This window comes from Perognathus longimembris, chromosome 12 (genome assembly GCF_023159225.1).
Source record: "Perognathus longimembris pacificus isolate PPM17 chromosome 12, ASM2315922v1, whole genome shotgun sequence".
Lineage (NCBI taxonomy): Eukaryota > Metazoa > Chordata > Mammalia > Rodentia > Heteromyidae > Perognathus > Perognathus longimembris.
In genome coordinates, this window is record NC_063172.1 from 25,314,475 (window position 1) to 25,335,407 (window position 20,933).

The following is a 20,933-nucleotide window of genomic DNA, read 5'->3' on the forward strand; positions in this document are numbered from 1 at the left end:
AGTCAAGAGAAACTTGAGTTTTCCACTAGCCTCTGATGATGACAATGGTGGCATAACTTTGGACTACTGAGTAGCATGAGAGGGTAGCATATTTTTCTCTTTAATAAAAGCTATGATTATGTATTCTCTTATTCATGGTTTTATTGCTTTCTACAATTACTGAAGTCCAAACTTAATATTTAACTTAGATTTTTAAATGAAAATCCATTAATGTATTTCAAATAAGCCAGTTAATATAAACAAAGTATCCTATACATTGTATGTGTTTTTATGACACAGAAAGAACATTATAGAATATGGACTCAAGGTATACACTTCTGAATTACTGAGTTTCTACTAATACTGACAAATTTGTACTTGCTGCATTTCAGCTCTCTGAGTTACAATCAAGTTGTAATAATCAAGTAGAGAACATGACAATTACAGATGTTAACAAAATACATCTTTGTTTAGTTTCTTCCTGTATATTTTTCCTATATGATGAAAAGGGATCTTAACTAACTTGCTTTGTCATACTGTCCATATATCCAGCAATTTAAAAAGGTAACCTTTACTTTTCATCTCTCGGTCTCTCTCTGTCTCTGTCTCTCTCTGTATGTCTCTGTCTCAGTCTCTGTCTTTCTCACTCTCTCTGTCTCTGTGTCTCTTTCTCCCTCTGTATATTTTCTTCCAGTCCTGGGCTTGAACTCAGGACCACAGTAGGCACTGTCTATGAGCTTCTTCTGCTTCAGGCTAGCACTCTACCACTTGAGCCACAGCGCCAATCCTGGCTTTTTCTATTTATGTGATACTGAAGAATCAAACCCAGGGCTTCATGCATGCTCAGCAAACACTGTACCACTAAGCCACATTCCAAGCCATTTATATCTCGGTTTTTATAATAATGTAAGAATAACATTAAAAATCTTTATGTGGTTTTAAAAGCATAATTCCTGGTATTTGTAAAGAAAATATGATTACTAATTTCACTCAGATAAATTTTAACATTTAAACAATATGCAGAATCTACCATGATTTATCACACTGAAAGCTAATTTAAAGAGATTTCTTTGTAGAAAAAAAGATTCAAGATAACTGAATTTGTAGCACACATAATTATATACACAAGTACAATGAAAGATACTTTACAACTAGATTTTTAATGGATTTTTTATAAGTTTTAGTTTATTTATTTATTTATTTTTGCCAGTCCTGGGGCTTGGACTCAGGGCCTGAGCACTGTCCCTGGCTTCTTTTTTATTTTTTTGCTCAGAGGCTACCACTCTGCCACTTGAGCCACAGCGCCACTTCTGGCTATTTTCTGTTTATATGGTGCTGGGGAATTGAACCCAGGGCCTCATGTATAGGAGACAAGCACTCTTTGCCACTAGGCCATATCCCCAGCCCACAACTAGATTTTTGAGACTCTGTATTTCTGTGAAGCCATAAATTTCACTCACTCATTCACCAAATGCAAAGTAATATAGCAGTCAAAGGAGTCTCCAATCTGATTGCTTTTTACTTAATCTTTTTCCTTTCTTTTTTCATTTCTTTGTGTGAAAGGGGAAGAGGTGCTTGAACTCAGGACCTGGGTGCTGTCCCTGAAGTTTTTGCTCAAGTCTAGTGCTCTATCACTTAAGCCACAGCTCTTTCAGCTTTTTGGTAGTTGGAGATTAGAGTCTCAGGGGCTTTCCTGGCTGGCTTTGGATCAAGATCTTCAGAACACAGCCTCCTGAGTAGCTGGGATTACAGGGGTGAGTCACCATCACCAGGCAACCTCCTCCACCCCAGCTCCCAGCTTCGTATTGTAATGTGAATAGTGGACAGAAAAACATCATGTTGGTCCACATTATGTTCTTATATTAGCTGAGAATTGATTTGCCACAAAAATGTAACATTTTACATGATATATTGAATTGCTTTTTTGCCAGGTAAAGTATAAATGAAAACCAAGAGACAATACTTTGCCTTTTATTCACTTTTTTTGAGTTTCTATAACATTGAGAAACATAGAAAGGCTAGAAAATGGAAGAAAATGGAAATGGGGAGAAAATGGAAGGTTCTAGGGATTTTGAGGTTAACAAAAGGTTCTACATCTGTATAACCATGTGTATTGGAATTGACGGAATTGTTCTTAAGAATATTTCTATAAAGGAATTTTGTTTTATTTCTTCAAAATCTTCACAAAGAAAGGAAAAAATGTCCCGCGTCCAAGAGCAAAATGCTGAGAAACATGTTTTTCTCACTCCAATGCAGGGTGAAGCTGTTTCTGGCTCCCCACCCCCAGACTCTGACTTGCTAACATGATGTCCCTGCCAAATTCTTAGCACTGGAAGTGAGGGGAAGAGGCCATACCATAACGTGTTGATAATGAGGAGATAGAAATAGCAAACCAGCTGGATTGTCCTAATAAAGTATGTCTGGGATTTAGAGACACAACAAGTATGTGTTCAGGTCATCCAAATGCACTTCAACCAACTGGCTTCTTTGATGACCTTTTCTGATATCACTCAGGATCTTTCTCAGTAAATTTCACATGTTAATTCCACAACTGTCTGGGAGAGCAAAACAAAAGAAAAAAAAAACCTTACTACTTGCTATTTCTGGTAATAATAATTATACTCAAAAGCACCTCTGTATTACCAATGGAACCAAAGATGCATTATTTAATATAAAAATTGAAGTTATCTGCAACAGGTTTATTCATTTGTACAAATTTTAATTTATAGTTCTATATACCTATTATGAGTATAGATAGCATACTTTCTATACAGTTTACTATCAATCTGGTTTTTTTTTTAATAAAGCATTTCCCAGTGAAGCTCAAAATAGAGTTCTGCATTGGCAATATAATATCTATCAAAAACGTGAATTTAAGTAGCCTGGGAAAAATTATTCACAGGTTTATATAGCAAAATCTTTCAAATAAAACACTGCAAATAGAAAAATATATTTACAAAAAATAAAATAACCCATTCAAGTATTTGACAATTAAAATATACAAACCCCCAAACTTTAATGTATCTTTCAGATACCTGAGGATATTTACTACTACACTGGGATACTCTCCTTCGATGCATTTAACCTCAAAAATGCTAAGAATATAGAAAAGTCTTATTAATTCATTCCTTTCACTGTTTAAGTTGCTTGCATGTACTGGCTCATGTAAAAACTGTTTGATAAACTGAGGAAACTGGGTCATAGACTAAGTCACCCTCTCAACACCATACAAAGAAGCTATTATCTAAACTGATGAAGACTTTGCACTTCACAAACATAACATACTTCCTCTGTGCTGAAATGTACGTGCAAGCCAATTCCACATAAAATGTTAAATACCCAACTTTATTTAAGTTTCGTCTTACAGGCAACCATGGCACTTTGGGTCTTAAAGAAAATGTGGGAAGTGGTGCTGTGGCTCAAGTGGTACAACACTAGCCTTGAGATGAAGAGGTCAGGGACAGCACCCAGGCCTAGAGTTCAAGCCCCACCACCCGCAAAAAAAGAAAGGAAGGTAGGAAGGAAGGAAGGAAGGAAGGAAGGAAGGAAGGAAGGAAGGAAGGAAGGAAGGAAGGAAGGAAGGAAGGAAGGAAGGAGATAATATCTGACCCCTCATTTTCAAGTAGATATCTTGCAAAGGCAGTGCTTTGGATATTCTGATCTCTGAGCTAACAAGATTCCCCAGTGTGTCCAGGAGGGGTAGCAGGCAATTTGATCAGAACACTGCATGTATGGCCATGCAATCCATAGTTTCATACTAACATCAAGAACATAGTTTCAACTATGTTCAACTATGAAACTAACATAGTTTCAACTAACATCAAGAATCATGTTGGTATAGTCTTCAGGGCTCTGTAGTTCTAAGCCAATCATCTTCTGTCATCTATTCTAGTAGGCCTTTCAGTCGGTCTATTTCAGTACCAACCACTAACTTTATCATCAAGAAAACCACTTGTAGCTTTTCAACAGCTGATGGCTAGCACATTAACAGAACATATGGTAGCTCAAATTCTTGATGTCATGACATACATCAGGAGACCAATTCAAGTTTGATTTTTGCCAATTAGTTCCCTATTTGCATAGAGCCATCACAGAATGTCACTGACTGACTGGAGGCAGTATAGTAGCCTCTACAAATATCAGATACAAAAACAATAAAATCTTCCAGTACCTGGATTGTTCAGAATCTACAGAGGGAAAAAAAATGAATGAAACTGACTGTTGAGACCTATGTACGTATAAATGGGGTGGAGGGTGGGGAGGCTCACACTTATAATCCCAGCTACTCAGGAGGCAAAAGGCTAGGATCATGGTTCAAAGCCAGCCTGGGCAGTAAAATATATGAGATCCTTATCTCCAATTAACCAGCAAACAAGAGAAGTATATCATTTGTTTTCAGATTATACTTTCTTTCTGCTCCAAACATTATTTCTATCCTAACTTTTATGTCTACCTCTTTAATGACTTCTAGACATGGAGTCCACATATTTTATTTTCTTTGACCTCAGTGTCTATTATCAGAGGATGTTTGGGGTGTCATTTATGAGTGCCCACCTTCCCATTCTCCACAGGGTATCTTCCTGACATCTCACTAACACTTGTAGCTTCAGCCTAAACCAGGCACTGCTTCACTTCCTGCATTTGCTGCTGTGACTTACCACAAGAACTCATAGACAGCTGGGAAGATTTTCAAGGATAAAAATTCTTTAAAAGAGTGTAAAAAATAAAATAAAATGAAAGGAGTAAAATATTTGGCCCAAAACAAAATGTAAAATATGTCTGCATATAATCACGTAGATAAAAAGGGAAGACATCTTAATATCACTTGGCAAAGTAAAACATTTGATATAGGTAAAAGAAAAAGGGTTTGGGGCTGAACACAATAAAATTTCTGAATTTGTGACAGGCAACGTCACAGGGATAAACTTCTTTTCCTATAACAGGGCCTCGATTTGTACATCGGATCGTACAGATTTTTTATCTAAAACCAAACGATCATATGCTATTAATCTGAGGTTAATAACATAACTATGACCTATGCTGAGAATAGAAAAATGTGAAGGCAATGTATTTAAGATCTTTTTCACTGTGCTACTTCGTTTTCTAAAGTAAAACTGAGTTTAATCTCCACTAGAGAGCTCACTGTTGGCATATGCTATAAGCTTAGTAACTATTACAGAAAAACGTATCATTATAGCTCTCCTATGTTACTGCCTGAGTTAGACAAATATTGAAATTTTATCAAATACTTTGCATTATATTCCCTAGAAGCATTTTATCTTCTCAACTACCAACCAAGGGGAAGATAAGTAATTTAAAATTTAGTTATTCTAGCAATATACATCATATTTTTTTCTGTCCCTGTACTTCTGACTCTGCAAAAGAACTACTAGTGGTATAAAAATATCATATATACTTTCCAATAGATGACTTTTAGTTCTTTTTATTATTCTTGTTAGTATTAATCTCTAACTATTTAAAAGTATAATTAGTTTAAAAGTAAAATACAGGCTATAGAAGAGGATGCTTATGTGCTACCTCAAGGTCCCACATCTAACTCCTAGAGAAAAACAAGAATAATTACTTGTACATTTTTGCAGACATATTTCATGAAAAATAAACAGGTATCTACCTATATTTTTGTTCCTTTTAAAACAAAATACATGTTGAGACTTATTATACTGGCTTAAAAAATTGTGTCTCTGAGAGACTTCTGTATCAACATGGATACGTTTCTTTGATCCTTTCTAACATATGAACTTAATTATAATTTTATTTCACCTATCCTCTCTTTTTAAATACTTATAATTACATTTAGTACTATATGATAATCATAACAACGATTTTGGAGACAGTAGTAGGGTTTGACCCAAATAGCTTGCATTTTTTATGCAGGAACTCTACCCCTTGACACACAATCTTAGTCCTATAGCAACTGTTTTTTTTCCCTTTTTAAAAAACTATCTGTAAATGGATATTTATATGATTTCTAAGGTATTTTTGGTATTCAAATAGGCCATGTTGCAATGAACACACATAGGTGAGCTTCTACAGGACATATGAAATTGTTTGGTCAAAGAATATATGTGCAGTTTTAATAGTTAGGAACTGCCAAAGTATCTTTCACAGGAAGGAGGTTCAGAGAATTGGCAAATGGACTAACAACGGCTCTGCCCACTTGGTAAGGAACATTCATTCTTCTCCATAGTTGATTATACAACCAAGTTAATGCATACGAATGAATCGGGGGCCTCTACCAAATACAATCTCACGAGTTAAGCAAAAAAAAAAAAAAGATTCAATTAAAAAGATACTGCTCTGTTCATTTATTTTTGCATCTGCTGTCTAGCCTCAATAAAATATTCATAGTAAAGTAGTGAAAACACTGAGTGATTAGTTATTTTAGGCATCACCTACAATGCTATTATATATATATATATATATATATATATATATATATAGTTCCAGTCACACAGGAGGGCTAAAGTTGAAATCAAAATAACAATAAATGTTAAATTTAATAAAAATCAAACTTAACCAAAGCCTGTTGTCTGTTCACAGGTTCCTTGTCCTCTGAAATTTCCAATACGTAATTTGGTGAGGTCATGTAATTGCCAAACGAATTCAAGACTTGCAAATTCAACTTTATTTTCCAACTCTGCTTTCAAAGTCTTACCTGAAGGATGATTCCAGGGTTTTCATTATGGCACACAAAACCCGTTAAAAATCTTTCCCAAGACTCTTCTCAAGATAAATTATTTAATCTCTGGCTAGAAATACTCTATGGATCTTGAAAATAATATACTTCTTAATGTCTTCCTGCTCTTGGCCAAACTAATGATTCTTTTAGGATCTGGCAATGATTAGACCTCCTATTCATCCTTCAAAACTCAACTAAATTAGGACTCCATACTAGAGGCTTATCCTAATTCACCTGGGTATTTCTGTTCCCATATTACCTTGTATGTCCATTTATCACCACATATCATAGCACAACTATGCCATTTTCCTTCACTACTTGATGTGCCACTTGAGAGAAGAGCCTAAAATTGACTCCTTATTTTTTGTATGCACCACTTCCCATAGCTTCACACAGTACAGGACCTACCATATGTTTGTTTAATGAGCAGTCAATGAAAAAAATAAAAGTTTTTAACTTAATTTAAATTTACAGCATGATCTTAGGAGAGGGCAATATATTAAGAGACATACTTTAAGAAATGATGGAGAATTAAAGCCATTGTTTATTCATTTGGCTACTACTAAGCATCTGCTGCTGTATGTGATGTATCCTTCTAAGTAATTAGAGGGCCAGAAGAGTGAGAACAGGTTCAATGTCATCTCAATTAAGACTCTAATGGAAATTCATCTAATTAATAAGTAAAAAAAGCCAGGCACAGGTGGCTCAAGACTGTAGTTCTAGCTACTCAGAAGGCTGATATCTTCGGATCACTGTTTGCAGCCAATCTGGGACAGGAAAGCCTATGAGACTGCGATCCCTAATTAAGCAGAAAAAAAACTTGGAAATGGAGTCGTGGTTCAGGTAGTAGAGTGCCAACCTCAAGTAAATAAGCTAAAGGACAGGCCCAGGCCCTGAGTTAAGCTCCTGTACCAGCACACACACACACACACACACACACACACACACACACACACACACACACACAACACACACACATACACACACACACCAACAAATATACAATGAGGTGATTGCAGGTAAATATCAGTGAAATACAAATAAGAAATTACAATGACAGATAAGAGAGTAAATTAATGTGTGTAGAGGGAAAAAAAAAAAACTAAACTTGGTGAGGGCCAAGAGAATAAATTCTAAAGAGAGGACAGGTGAATGGAGATGTGTATGGTAAGAAGAAGTTACATACAAGACGATTTAAGAAGGGAACATTCCAGGAAGGACATTTTGATAGAATTAAGGAACAGAAAGAAAAACACAAGGATAAAATGCAGTAATGCAAGTGAGTTTACAAGGATCAGGATAGCAAATGGGAAGAGAAATTGTACATTTCACTCTAGCTGGTCAAGGATCTCACTGCTACCTCCTATATAAGGAGGAAGGATAGCAACTATTTTTATGATATAACATTTCTCCCATTTGCCATGTTTTTTCTCCCATGTTTTGTATGCATGAAATGTACTTAGGTGATAGAGACAGACAAACAGATAGATGACAGGTGGATAGGTAGATGGATAAATTATTTTATTCTACTTTGATACATCTAGAAGAAACCAAATCACTTTCTTACCTCACTTTCCTCAGAAGTATTACTAAGTAACTTCACTGATCAATGTGAGTACTCCTTCAGGGATAGACACAAAAACTTTCATACACTACTCCACTTATCCTATCAACAATACCACACCTTACAAAACTTATATTGCTACTATTGTGCATACTGTATTAGCTGAGACCAAACTGCCCTTGAGATCTAACCCAACTCAGAAAAGTAATATATTGGAATTTCTAGAAGTCATCAAACTAGCTTAAATCTAAAATTCAAAGCTAAACTTTCCAAATTTCAGTTTCTGAAACATTCACGGTAATATTCATGGATAACTCTGGAAAACACTGTACTTTAAAACTAGCTATTATGGTTTATGCTTCCTTTCTTTCCTGCCTCCCTTCGTCCCTATTAGTTACGTTAACAACTTAAAACTTTTGCATAATGATATTCTGTAGTAAGATACTATCTTTAGGGTGATTTTAATGTTTCAAGTTGTGAGCATTTCTATGACTGAAAAACAAGTTAACCTTCTAATAATCTCATTATCAGCCACAAGGTTAAAGTTCAGAAAATGACAGCACAATCATTCGTTAACCAGAATCCTGTACATAAAATTGCTCCACTGTATCAATGAAGGTTTCTTCAAACTTTGACATGTCTGTATTGTGTACCAACATACTTTAACCTAAGCTACTCAGATTCTGTATTGCTCAAACACCTAGATAGAGGTGTTATCCTAAATTAATTTATACAGTAATGTTTCTTCTCTGGTAACCTATACATATCCATAAAGTATTTTCAATATTAAACTGGGAATTTTAAGTCCTATAGTATTTTGTAACACTTTAACTCATAAAAGTATAATAAAATTAAATATACACAGAGGCACTCTATAAAGTGCCATATAAAATACACCTTAGTTATCAAGTAAATGTTTGCTCTCACCCTTTATGACATGAACAGTGAAAAAAAAATACTACATCACATAGGAAAGAGAGGAGGGCCATACAATTCTGTGTGTAGACTGAATCTTCATGCCTTTAAAATGACTATCAAATGTTAGGACTGAGCTTAAAAAACAAACAAAAAATTAAATATTAATAATGTCCCACCTTGTGGGAGCTCAACATTACTTGACACTACACAGAAACCGACCTTTTTGTCCTTCAGGCTTGCCTACCAGGCCCCATCTTCTATCGCAAAAGCCAAATCATCTGATCCCAAACTAACTGTCAACTGCCTGTGCTGGTGGGGAAGCCAGACATCAATCAATCAGGTTTTATCAGACGCTCTCTTCGTTTCTCTGTTGTGCTCATCTTATCATCTGACCCAGTTGTAGCCCTGACTTCAGAAGCTTAAGCAACTTGATGGCAAATATGCGCCTGTTTGTGCAAGATGCACATTGTTCAGAAGTGGGTGATATTTTTAGCAGCTGCCTAATATATTTGCAAATGAACTCTTGAAAATTTCGGATTTACAGCAGTCCCACATTGCTCAGTCTCTCCTGTACACCAAGTCTCTACTGGCTGATGGAAGACCCAGGATTTCCAAAATATACAAGAGTACTTATGTACAAGGAAAACATTACAGGAAAATGCCCTTATTTTGATGTCAATGTGGCAGAGAGGCTATCAAAATGAGAATTAGAGAATGTCATTCCAAGAAGAGAAAGACAACCTGAGCTGAGTGTACAGGGCAGACTAAGAATCTATCATCCCAAATAAAGATAACTCAGAACATTAAAAAGTCTTTTTATCCAATTGCACTGTATTGGAGGAAAAAAAATTCAATAATGTTGTCAAATCTGTTCTTAATTCCATTCCTTAATATGTCCCTGTGTATCAACTACTTAAACAAGGAGACAATTAGGAGAGATTATGTAATGTCTCATTTAATCAATAAACATTTCCCAAATTCCTACACAAAAGTGAGAAGAGTCAAATATAAACCTATTTTGTGGAGGTAAGTTCTGTACATTAACATATGAACTGTCCATTGTGCCTAAAATTCATCTTTGTTTGTCTTCTAGGGGCAATTACCTGAACTTTTAGATGTTCCTTAAAATGAAAACAATCTTTCAATAAATATAAGATTTCTATTTCTTATATATTCACTTATATATTCAATCGCATATTTACTGAAATGCAACGTATTTTGAAACGTTTTTTATAGTAGCATAAAATGTACCCAAAGAATCTCATCACAAAATTCATACTTTCATCATAAGTATAGACTATATGGTACCACATAGGACTGCAGTGATATTTACATGGCTAAAAATGCAGGCTATGAAAACAATTGGGATGCAGTAAGAAAATTATTATTCCAAATGTCTTTCACTGAATTCAGTTTTAAACTTAAATAACATGGCTTTATTAAAAACACAAATGTCTTTGACACACTCACACTGAAAAAGAAAGCTTACTACTATAAGGCGTTTTATATTGTAGAGATACTATATTGGAAACTAAACAAACACTAGTAATATGAAAAAATTCCTTTTGCATAATTGTAAGAAATGAAAAAAGACGTATTTAAATATTTTGTGAACCAGATGAGCTAAAATTAGTCTAGGATGTGAGGCCCAGAGTTCACTCCATTACAGAAAATAAATCAATCTGTGACACAAACTTCATCAGCTAATTTTCAATAATCATATATTTTTCATTATACAATATAATACAATTATACAATATAATACAATATTACAAGACTTAAGGTTCCTTTTCCAATTTGAGAATCATTTACTGAGCAAGAGGGACCTAAAAATATGAACTTTATTATTTAATTGTTATGTAAATGAATTATTTTGTTGTTAATTATCTTCAAAGTATAAGATTCTTAGCTGTTTTCTACACAACTCAAGAGGATTTCAGCCTTCAAGTATAAAAACTTGCAAATTCCCTATTTTTTATTATTCTAAACCCAGTTCATCATAGTTTCTCTAATTTCAGAGAATACCATAGTGAGAAAACACTATTATTCATTCACATTATTCAGCATCCCTAAAGGAAATATAGTTAAAAAATTAAAAGTAAAAATTTACTAGTAGGATACAAGAACAAATTTACTTCTAAACCTAAATTTAGTAATTAGCTCTTTTTCCAGATTTTTTGTAAATTTTATAACAAGAAATTTAGAGCTGTTCAACAGTAGCTCTTGCCTTTAGTTCTAGCTACTTCAGAGGTTGAGTACTGAGGATTGAGATTAGAAGTCAGCCCAGGCAAGAACATCTGTGAGATTCTTATCCCCAATTAACCACCAAAAAGCCAGAAGTGGAGTTGTGGTTCAAGTAGTTGAGTGCTAGTCTTGAGCACAAAAAAAAAAAAAAAAAAGTTTTTTTTTAAATGCTCAGGAACAGCATTCAGGCCCTAAGTTTGGAAAAATATCTGTCAACTTATAAGAAATCTTCCATATGCAATAATATATAGTTGACAACTATAGTTCACAACTTCTCTCTTATTCTCTTTTGTGCAGGTTTCTAAAATTATAAAGTTTTGTGGTAGCGTAGGAATAAGTTATGATATTACAAATATTTATAAATTGCTCATGGTAATGATGGCATTACCAAAACAAAATCATGTACATAAACAAATCAGACTAATAACCATTCATTCAACATGTTTCAGCAATTCAAGGGGGAGCACTTTCAAAATAAATAAAACCAAGCAGTCATTGGCAAAAGCCCAGATGAAATTAGAATCTACTTTAGTTAAACATTTAACTGTTCCCTCTTTTGAAGCACATTTCTTCCTATACATGCATAGAATGTTAACTGAATATTAAACATCACATGTAGGCTATAAGAAGCATTGACTTTAAGCTTTGAATGAGCAGTGCTTGGAAAGAATAAGTATGTGTTATTATGTATAGGTATTGAGCACTAAACATTCATTTTTAAAGTCTGCACAATTATAGCATGTACATATAATTTCTCCAAACACCAACACTTCCCATTGTTTTGTGCCTGCAATCTTGAGGGTAGTTACCTCAGGTGGCATTTTCTTTACTCTGTTTACTCTGTGGTTCAACATTTTTTAATGATAAATTTCAACTATGTGTCTTTATATATGCTCCTTTTAAGTGATCAGCAAATTGTTAAGATTATCAACAAAATAGCACGTGTTTTATTTCCTGACTGTGGAGACTTGTAGTCCTATATCATCATTTTAAACTATTTTCAAAGACATTTATCCTTCAAGCTTATCTAGAAATGAATATTTGTTAATATTAAAATATCCCCAGGTTAATTCCTTCCTCAGACTTGAAAATTCATGGCAAAACTCTTGCTTTAGACAAGGGACATATCGTAAGGCAAAACTGGTTCTTCAAGGCACTTTTGCTATATGCAGAGTATTATTATAATGAGAAACCAGAAAAGACAAGATGAAAGAGAAAAGAATGTCTTTTATTTTCAATTGTGAACACTTGTGTCATACTATAATACTTATTAATTACCATACATTCATTTTTCAGAAGTATTTGTCAAAATCAGAAATTATTAAAGCTTTAAATAATCTTGACTTGTCTCTACCTTTTTTTCACCTCAAAAACACAGCCTTGGTATGACACTCTCTTAGGCAAGCCTCTTGGCTTTAATATTTAAATCTTACCTATCCCTTGTGATTGGAATTCAGCCTCTATTCACAAACAAAAACTAAATCAATGTTCTTAGAGTTCAAACTAGATCCCTAAACAGTTTGCCACTCTCCATGCACAGATAAGATAAACTTTCTTTGACCCAAGAGATGAAGTTGCCATGACGATCAGAGAGTCCACTTTCTATATTGATATTTTGCTGATGTAACAACAAATAGAACCAGATCCTACTGCCGATAATGGTGATTAATTAATACTAATATTGATCCCTACAAGCAAGAGACAAGGCTATTAACTTGAAGCCTGAAAAGTCAATTGTTACCTGTGGCAGAGATACTAGGAGCTGATTTGGAAGCATAATAAACAAATGTGCTATCTTTATGCTAATACCTTTAAAGGAGATAGTTCTTTCTAGAATGCTGAATAATATCTGAGTTTATTAATTTAATTGCATTTCAGTTTTTATACATGTCACTTTATTGAGTGATATGTACTTACCCCTTTATCTATGTTGGAAACACATTCTCTGGCTACTGAAGTAACTGATTTCTGCTTCTATTCATTTGGAGAGAGAATGAGCTGATAATTTCACACAGTGGCAGGCGCTGAATTAGACCAAATTTCAAAACCATCTGCAGTATTCTGAAATGCATTTGGAATTGGGAAATTCACAAACCATCCAAGGAATATATTCCTTAGAGGGTAAGAATTCCAGTTCACAGAGCCACTCACTCTGTTTAGTGAGCACAGATTCTATCTAGAAAAGGAAGCTTTTCTTGAAAAGTATTTACTTTCACACAGTTTTAGATTCCTCACAGAGTTTAGCCTAACATAAAAAAAATCCCTCTAAATAAGAGCATTTCGTTTAAAACTTGGTATACATAGTTATTTTGAAGGAAAGTTCATTTGGGAAGGTATTTCCTTGAAGTGTGAAATTAAACTGCAGAATGGAAAATGAATAAAGTTAGTTTATTCATTTAATACCTTTAGGATGGGACTGAAATGTAAATGACCAGTTCGTTGTTGATTTGCCTTATTTGTGAGGAAGAATAAAATCTTCCATTCAAAAACCCACAAATCTAGTCTTAAATACTTTATTTTAGTCAACATGTTAGCTACAGTCTTGTTTTCTCTGAACTTTGTACAGTGGTAATAACCAGTGGGAAGTGGCCCATTCGCAGTTACATGAATTTCATAAAAATTATTTGAAAGAAGAACTAATTAGCTCTTAGAGTCTTCAGCAGCACGTATGAATAGGGTCTTGGCTAGCTCACAAACAAGATGAGTACCTTAACTAGAATACTAAGCTAACTCAATGGCCTCTAATAATGACGATGTAAATACAAGCTACACAGTTTATATAATCAGTGTATCGATTAATTTCTCCAAAAAAAATCACATCAACACATCAATCTTTGTATTAATCCTTAAACATATAAGAAAAACATAACTACCAGAATGGAAAAGCAAGACCAGATCAGTGCCTTCCTTTGCAACTTCATAGCACCTACTTATGCAGTCTACATGCTTTCTCTCTATGTTTTAAAACCCTGGGAATAAAATTAAATTTACAAATACTTATTTTAGTGTCCAAAATGACCATTGATCTCTTCAGAGAGATAGATTCTCCTCCAAAATCCAAAGAGATGCTTACATTTGTAGTTGGCCAGATGTAATTATATGACTTGTAAGATCTCTGCCTCAAATTTACAGAAAATTCAAATTGTTCACTTAAAATATTATACTATATGACATTAAGCTTTGTGGCTCTTTTGGCTCCCTAATTTTAACAAAGGAACTACTTGGAAAGTTAGCAGAAGTGGAAAATGTAAGAGTTCTTCTATTAATTTCAAGTCACATTGCCAAGTTTAAGCCCTAAAGTGTAACCAATGATGGAAGTGCTGGTTCATTTGTATTTGCATTGTTAATTTCTTAAAACTTCAAAAAACCTGACTTCATGATTAATGGTCATTAAATGTAAAGTTTTCCACATTCTTTAACTTTGAAACATCAGTTTTACTAAATCAGCCAAATTAACATTTATCTATTTTATTCTGTTAAATAATTATTTCTAGATTTTTTCTAAAAATATATATGCATTGATATCATTTTATTTTAAATAAAGGAATTAATTTTAAGTCATCTTACAAGCAGTGAGTACCATTTTCATTTATTAATTTTATAAGCAATACACATAATACATATTTCTTTACTTGTGGTCAGGGTAAAGCAGATTTTCCAAAATGTTTCCCAGGAAAAACTATAAAAAGTTAAATTCTCAATACAGATCATATTATAAAACAAAGAGAAAATGTTATTTTAATAGTGTATATAAATATCTCTAAAATTCAGAAGAAATTAGTAATTTATCTCAAAGCAAAAACAGGTGAAAACCATGACATCCATCCTAACTGTGTAAGAATGATCAGGCTATTTCCAAATGTGTATAGCATTTTCAAACCCTCTTCTAAATAATATTAACTATAGTAGAGCAGATAGTTAACCCTCAATTTATGGACCAATATTAATTAAAGAAGCATGTTAAAAACTCTACCGTAGAAAAGTAGTAGAAAAATAGAACAATGAAAAATAGGCCACATTTGCTTCTTCACATTGCATAATTTTAAGGTTCTAGAAATGATTCTAGTGGGGTCATTCTCCTGACAAATGTTAAATAATAAATTTAATGTTTAATGTTTTAATTTTAGAACAGTAATCATTTTATAAGTAAATTATCTCCTACCATCTACTCCACTCCTTAAAAACTAGCCTAAACCATTAAATGTGTAAGTTAGGTGCTTGTACAAGCTGAAATTGGGAGATCACTACAAATAACAAAAAGGTAATTTAGTCAATGTGAACAGATTCCAACTTAGCCAAAAACCTCTGTACTGAACTACTTACAAGATTATTCTTAACACAGGAGATTTTGCTTTCAACATTTCTATTAATTCTCAATCTCTGCTTCACTTTCCAAGAAAAAGAAATGGTCTGCCTTTTAATTCAACCTTCTTTTTTGTCTTTCCTATTTTACTATAAATTACTGGGCACCTGGTCTAGACTGAACATTTAATTCTCCGAGATTGAAAACACTGAACTACCTAAAAGTTTTATAAAAACTACAGTGGTTATTTAGAGAGTATGTCTTATTCATTGTATATGAAAAATAAAAAGAATAATTATTTGAGTACCCTTCCTTCCTCTGCAACCTCTGCATTAGCTACCAGGGAGCAGAGACTGACACTGATTTGCAAAAGAAAACAGAAAAGAAAGAAAAAGAAAAATATATATATATGATGTCCACTTTTTCCTGAACCTCTAAGTAAATATGTTTAGGTTTGATAGAAGTTGCAGAACAGCCAGGGTAGTGAACACATGACTAGAAACAACAGCTTGGAGAAGAAAATAGCAATAAAACTGTACACTCACATTTCCTAATCATAAAGAGAAGCATTGGTAAAAAGGGGGAAGTGGGGGGAAGTCATCTTTTCTGTCATAAATTTTGCAGTGCAGTCCCAGAATGGAGAACAATCTGGGCAATTTATTGGCATATTGGCAGGAGGTGATAAGGCTAAAACAACAACAGCAAGCAGCTGTGCAGGGGAGATGGGCTGATAGCATGATACAGCTCCACACCAAACACCTCCTGTCCTATCAGGGCTTTTTATCAAACCAGGATTACAATAATAGCTTATGAGAGAAAGCTTTTGAAGGGGAAGGCAGAAAATATAGTCTTGGAGTAGGGAGAAAAAAAATCTGAATTTTGGGACAAAACATGGGGGCAAAATACATAATTTATCACTGTATTATCAGGAAATCCAGGCAGTCTAATCAAGGAGCACTGAGTGACTATTTTTTGCCTTATCATCCAAAGTGGTGGAAACGGAGAAGGAATTATCAGGCTTCTGCAGATTGCTGGGCTGGAATTTTAATGGTAATAATCGGGTTTCTGATGGTATATCTTCTCTGCTTATCTTTCCTATTATCTCTTCTTATCTGGCCAGTCATCATAGCAAATTAATGGTGCTCTTTCAGCGTCGCCTTTTTATCGCTGCCCGGAGAGCACCCAAGGGGAAAGAATAAGCAAAATATTAAAATACTGCATAAATCACAATTTTAGATAGCAAGGAACTGTATGCAGTAAAAGAGAGAAAAAAAACTGTGCCCAACAACCTTTTTGTCCTTTAAATTGACTGTCTTCAGAGTTTCTGGTATAAGCTGACTTTTTGCTTGTCATAGTTGCTCTAAATTGGGTATGTTTTATCAGCAATGCCAAGGCTTTCTTTTCAAATCCTGGACATTTCCAAGTTTAAAATGTAGTTATGAACTACAACGTCAAATGGTATTGCTTCACAGAGCACCATCTTTCTGATTATTTTCCAAAGCTGATATTTGATCTGGAATCACAAAAGTAACAGTTATTTGTACTACAAAATCGTGTACTTCTGAAATTAGAGGGAGAACTATTACAGCAATGACTGAATATCAAGACAAACTTCGCTCCCTGCAAATCTAAAGGCCACAAACATCAACAGTTTGTAACTAACCAAAATGGCTTTTGAGCTGTTGAAACTACATTTAAATATCTCCTCCCCTAAAGCTGTGAGTTAACACTTAACCTTTAACTTTGCATTTTCCCTAATAAGAAGAGGGGTGCCCATATTTGCATAGATGATCACTGTATTCCTAAACTGAATCTAATAAAAGCTGAAAATGTATTCACATTACAGTATACACGTATACATACATCATGAGGCAATGGCCACTGTGAACACCTATAGTGATATAAGAAAACTTTCGGGAGTTTTTGATAGTTAATAAATCACAGCATTCAAATAAGCCAGTAAAATATTTTATGACCTATAACACAAGAATACCATCAGTAATTAGTTCCAATGCTTTAATCTTCAATTATATGAGGTGGACATAGAAGGAAAGAAAAAAATTAATGTAGCTAATTGAGAAGATAACAAAGTATTCCCAAGTAGAATCAGATGGTCTTTGTGCCATACAATCAATTAATATTAATTATTTATTAACAACCTAGGTGGCAGCCGTGAACTAAAAAGCAATTATATTTAATAATGTTTATAATAATATCTTTCAGTAAGCTTTGTTTTGCACCATAAAGTGTGGTATTAATATAGAAGGATCTGATCAAATTATTGCTAAAATGTAGAAGTCAATTGACTGAAACCATTAATAATCACTCAAAAAAAGTCTTCAAGAATAATAATGCTACTTGATTAAAACTGTTTCAGCCCAAAGTGAAGTTCAATAACTTGCTATAGCAAGTAAGTTGCCTAGGCTGGAAACTAAAGTTCAAGGAAAGAAATGCCCTAAAGAAAAGCCAGAAAGTCATGTCTGAGAGGCAGGGATTATTTATGTACACACACACACACACACACACACACACACGCGCGCGAATAAGTAACTGTAGTAAATTGTATATAAGCTGGCCCTCATTTCAAGGACAAGTTGGTTGATAAACTGTATTTTCAACTTACACCAAATGGAATTTTTTAAACTTTTGGGTGTGTGTGGGGGGGGGGGGGAGTGGGGGATGAGTGTGATCAATAATCAAGCATGGAGGGAATTATTGCTAACACCTTAGTCCGGAATTACATTATAATTAGTTTCACACTAGTTGCTGGACTCTATATAAACTCTATGAGGAAACAAACATCACAGGGTTCCAGGAAAACAAAACAAAACAAAACCTAACAGGGTGGTTTTTTTTCCCCTTCTTCTTTTCGGCCAAAGCATTGAAGACAGTTCGCAGGCCTATAAAAAACAGGGTGGGAGGAATTTTTCCCCAGCCAAGAGAAGTTGACCTAGCTGATGTCTGTGAGTGCATGTGCCAGGCAGGTGTGTTTGGGCCGCAGGGTCCCCCGTGGCTCCTCAGGGACCTCAGGGCACTGGGATTCTGCGCTCTGCTCTTCCCTGAGACGCCCAGGAGTCCGGGGAGGGACTGCGGCCCCTGGGCCTGACACCCACCGGACCCCGCTGGGCCGGGGGTCGCAGGGGTGGCGAGCGGGACCCGGGGCACCAGGCGGCTGGGCGCTGCCTGCTCAGCCCCGGGTCCGCAGGGCGGAGGCGCACGGCAGCCAGTGGTGGGGCGCGAAACTTTTTACACCTACTTTTTGTTTCACTTCGGGTTTGGCGTGGCCCTGGCACCGCCCAGGACACTGATTTCGCGCCGCCTGGGGAAGTTATCTGCGGTGCCAGGAGGTCGCCACCGGCTCGCCCGAGAACTTCTGTGATTTGGGGGTACCAGGAAGAGGGGCTCCCCGGGACCGGAGCCCGTCGGTCGCGACAATAAGGACCAGAAGATGAGGAAGACTCTACAGAAGTGGGGCTGTCTAACCGGGCTCCGCCAGCCAGCAACGGGGACGCGCAGCGTGCGACGGGCTCCGAATGACAAATAAATAAATATGCATTTTAAAAAAAAGGAAATATTGGGGTGTAGAGCCTTCACGATCCAGGAATGGTTTTGCATCCTAGCTTCCCTCTTGCTTGGCTCTTGGGTGCCGGTCCATCTGTCTGTCTGTCTTGTCTGTCTGTCCCTCCAAGTGTTAGAGCTTCTTGCTTGGCGCAAGGGCGTCCGTCCCTCAGCGTGTCTGTCTGTCTGTCTAGTTATCCCTTGGATTGCTCAGGCAAAGTTTGGACAAATCCAAAGGACGAAAAACGGATTTTTTTTTTTTCCTCCCACGAGCAACCCCCCCCTCCCTTCCCACGGCGTGCGCCCCTCTCCTCAGAAATAATCCCACCAACTCGGGGCCCCGCGCGCAAACTTACGTTTGATCTGCCGGGGTTTGCTCTGCTTTCGCCTGGACATCGCGGCGGCGGCCGCTGGCGCTGGGGCTCCCGCGGTGCCCGCGGTCCCGGCTCTGGCTCCCGGGGCTCCCGCCGCCGCCGCCGCTGCCGCCGCTGCTGGCCAGGCTCGGGCCGCCGCCGGCCGGACTCCAGATGCTCGGGGCGCGCGGGATCCGGGCGCTGGGCTCCTCGGGGAACCGCAGATCCACGTTTGGAGATGAGCAAGCGAATGAGAAGACGAGAGTGGGGGGCCCGCGTGAGTGCGGCGGAGGGGAGGGGAGGGGGCCAGGGGGAGCGCGCCGGGGTTGGGGTGGGGAGAGAGAATGGGGAATGTGGGAGCGAACGGTCAGCAGGAGAGAAAGGGGAAAGAGAGGAGGGGACGAAAGGAAAAAAAATAAAAAGAAGAAGAAGAGAAGGAGGGAGGGAAGGAAAGGGGCGCCCGGGAAAGAGGGGCTGCGAGGGGGCGGAGGGGCGGGAGGAGGCGCGCGTCGGCTTCCCCGGTCCCCGGCGTGCGGGGCAGATACTCGGGCGCCGCCGCCGCCGCTCCGGGCCGCGCCGCTCGCGTTCTGCCGCGGGAGGTGGCGAGGCACGCGAGGGAGGGGCGCGCCGGGGCCGTGGGGAGGGGAGACTATGCCATCAGCCAGAGGAGGATTGGCTGCGTCCAAAGCCAGTCCGGATGCAAACTGGGGCCCTGGCCTGGGTCGGGAGGAGTGCAGGGGATCGCGGCGTGGCTGGGGTGGGGACGGAGGGGGTGGGAGTCGGGAAGGAGATGTGGGGCTTGGAGGGAGGGCCACCTGGTGCAGTTGCCACCGCGTCAATGTTGGGTCCTTGCCCCGGGGCACCCCTCCCTACCCACTCTTTCCAGCAACTTCTTTCAACAGCCTCCTCTGATGGACCCCCCCCCCCAACTCTCTCCCCCTCTCGTGCCTCGCCCAAGAAATAGGGCACAAAGAAATCTCAGTCTCTCTATAAACTTTGTGCTTCCAGTTTAGCCGACCCTTCTCCCCAAAGCCCCTGCTCCCCCCCCCCACTCCCCCTCCCGCTCCCGCCCTTGAAGCTTCTTGGCAGGAAGGTTAGGCCACTGGCAAAGTCCTCCACTAGTGCCAGCTGATCACAAATGCCAACTGTGTGTCTTCAGGCCAGTTAAGCCCTCTCATCTGCCCAGGCTCCCGGGAGACCATTTCGTGGCTCTCAGGAGTCCCTGGAGACTGCCGCGAGGGCTTCCACCAACCCCTGCTCCGCCCCGCGTGGACTGGGTGCTGAGCTGAGTCCTCAGAGTACTCTTTCTCCTCT

At 37.4% G+C, this 20,933-nt stretch overlaps 1 protein-coding gene across 2 annotated transcripts in view; it reads right to left on the minus strand.

Annotated features, from left to right (window-relative positions):
- The window catches only part of Zfpm2 (zinc finger protein, FOG family member 2), a 423,581-nt gene extending 403,638 nt beyond the window's left edge, over positions 1 to 19,943 (minus strand). The window contains exon 1 of one of the 2 annotated variants that reach the window (XM_048358457.1): positions 19,623 to 19,943. In XM_048358457.1, coding sequence (XP_048214414.1) covers positions 19,623 to 19,662 — 40 coding nt within the window. In that variant the 5' untranslated portion in view covers positions 19,663 to 19,943. The remainder of the gene's footprint in view (positions 1 to 19,622) is intronic. The other variant, XM_048358459.1, reaches the window with a different exon arrangement.
- Positions 19,944 to 20,933: the final 990 nt, after the last annotated feature.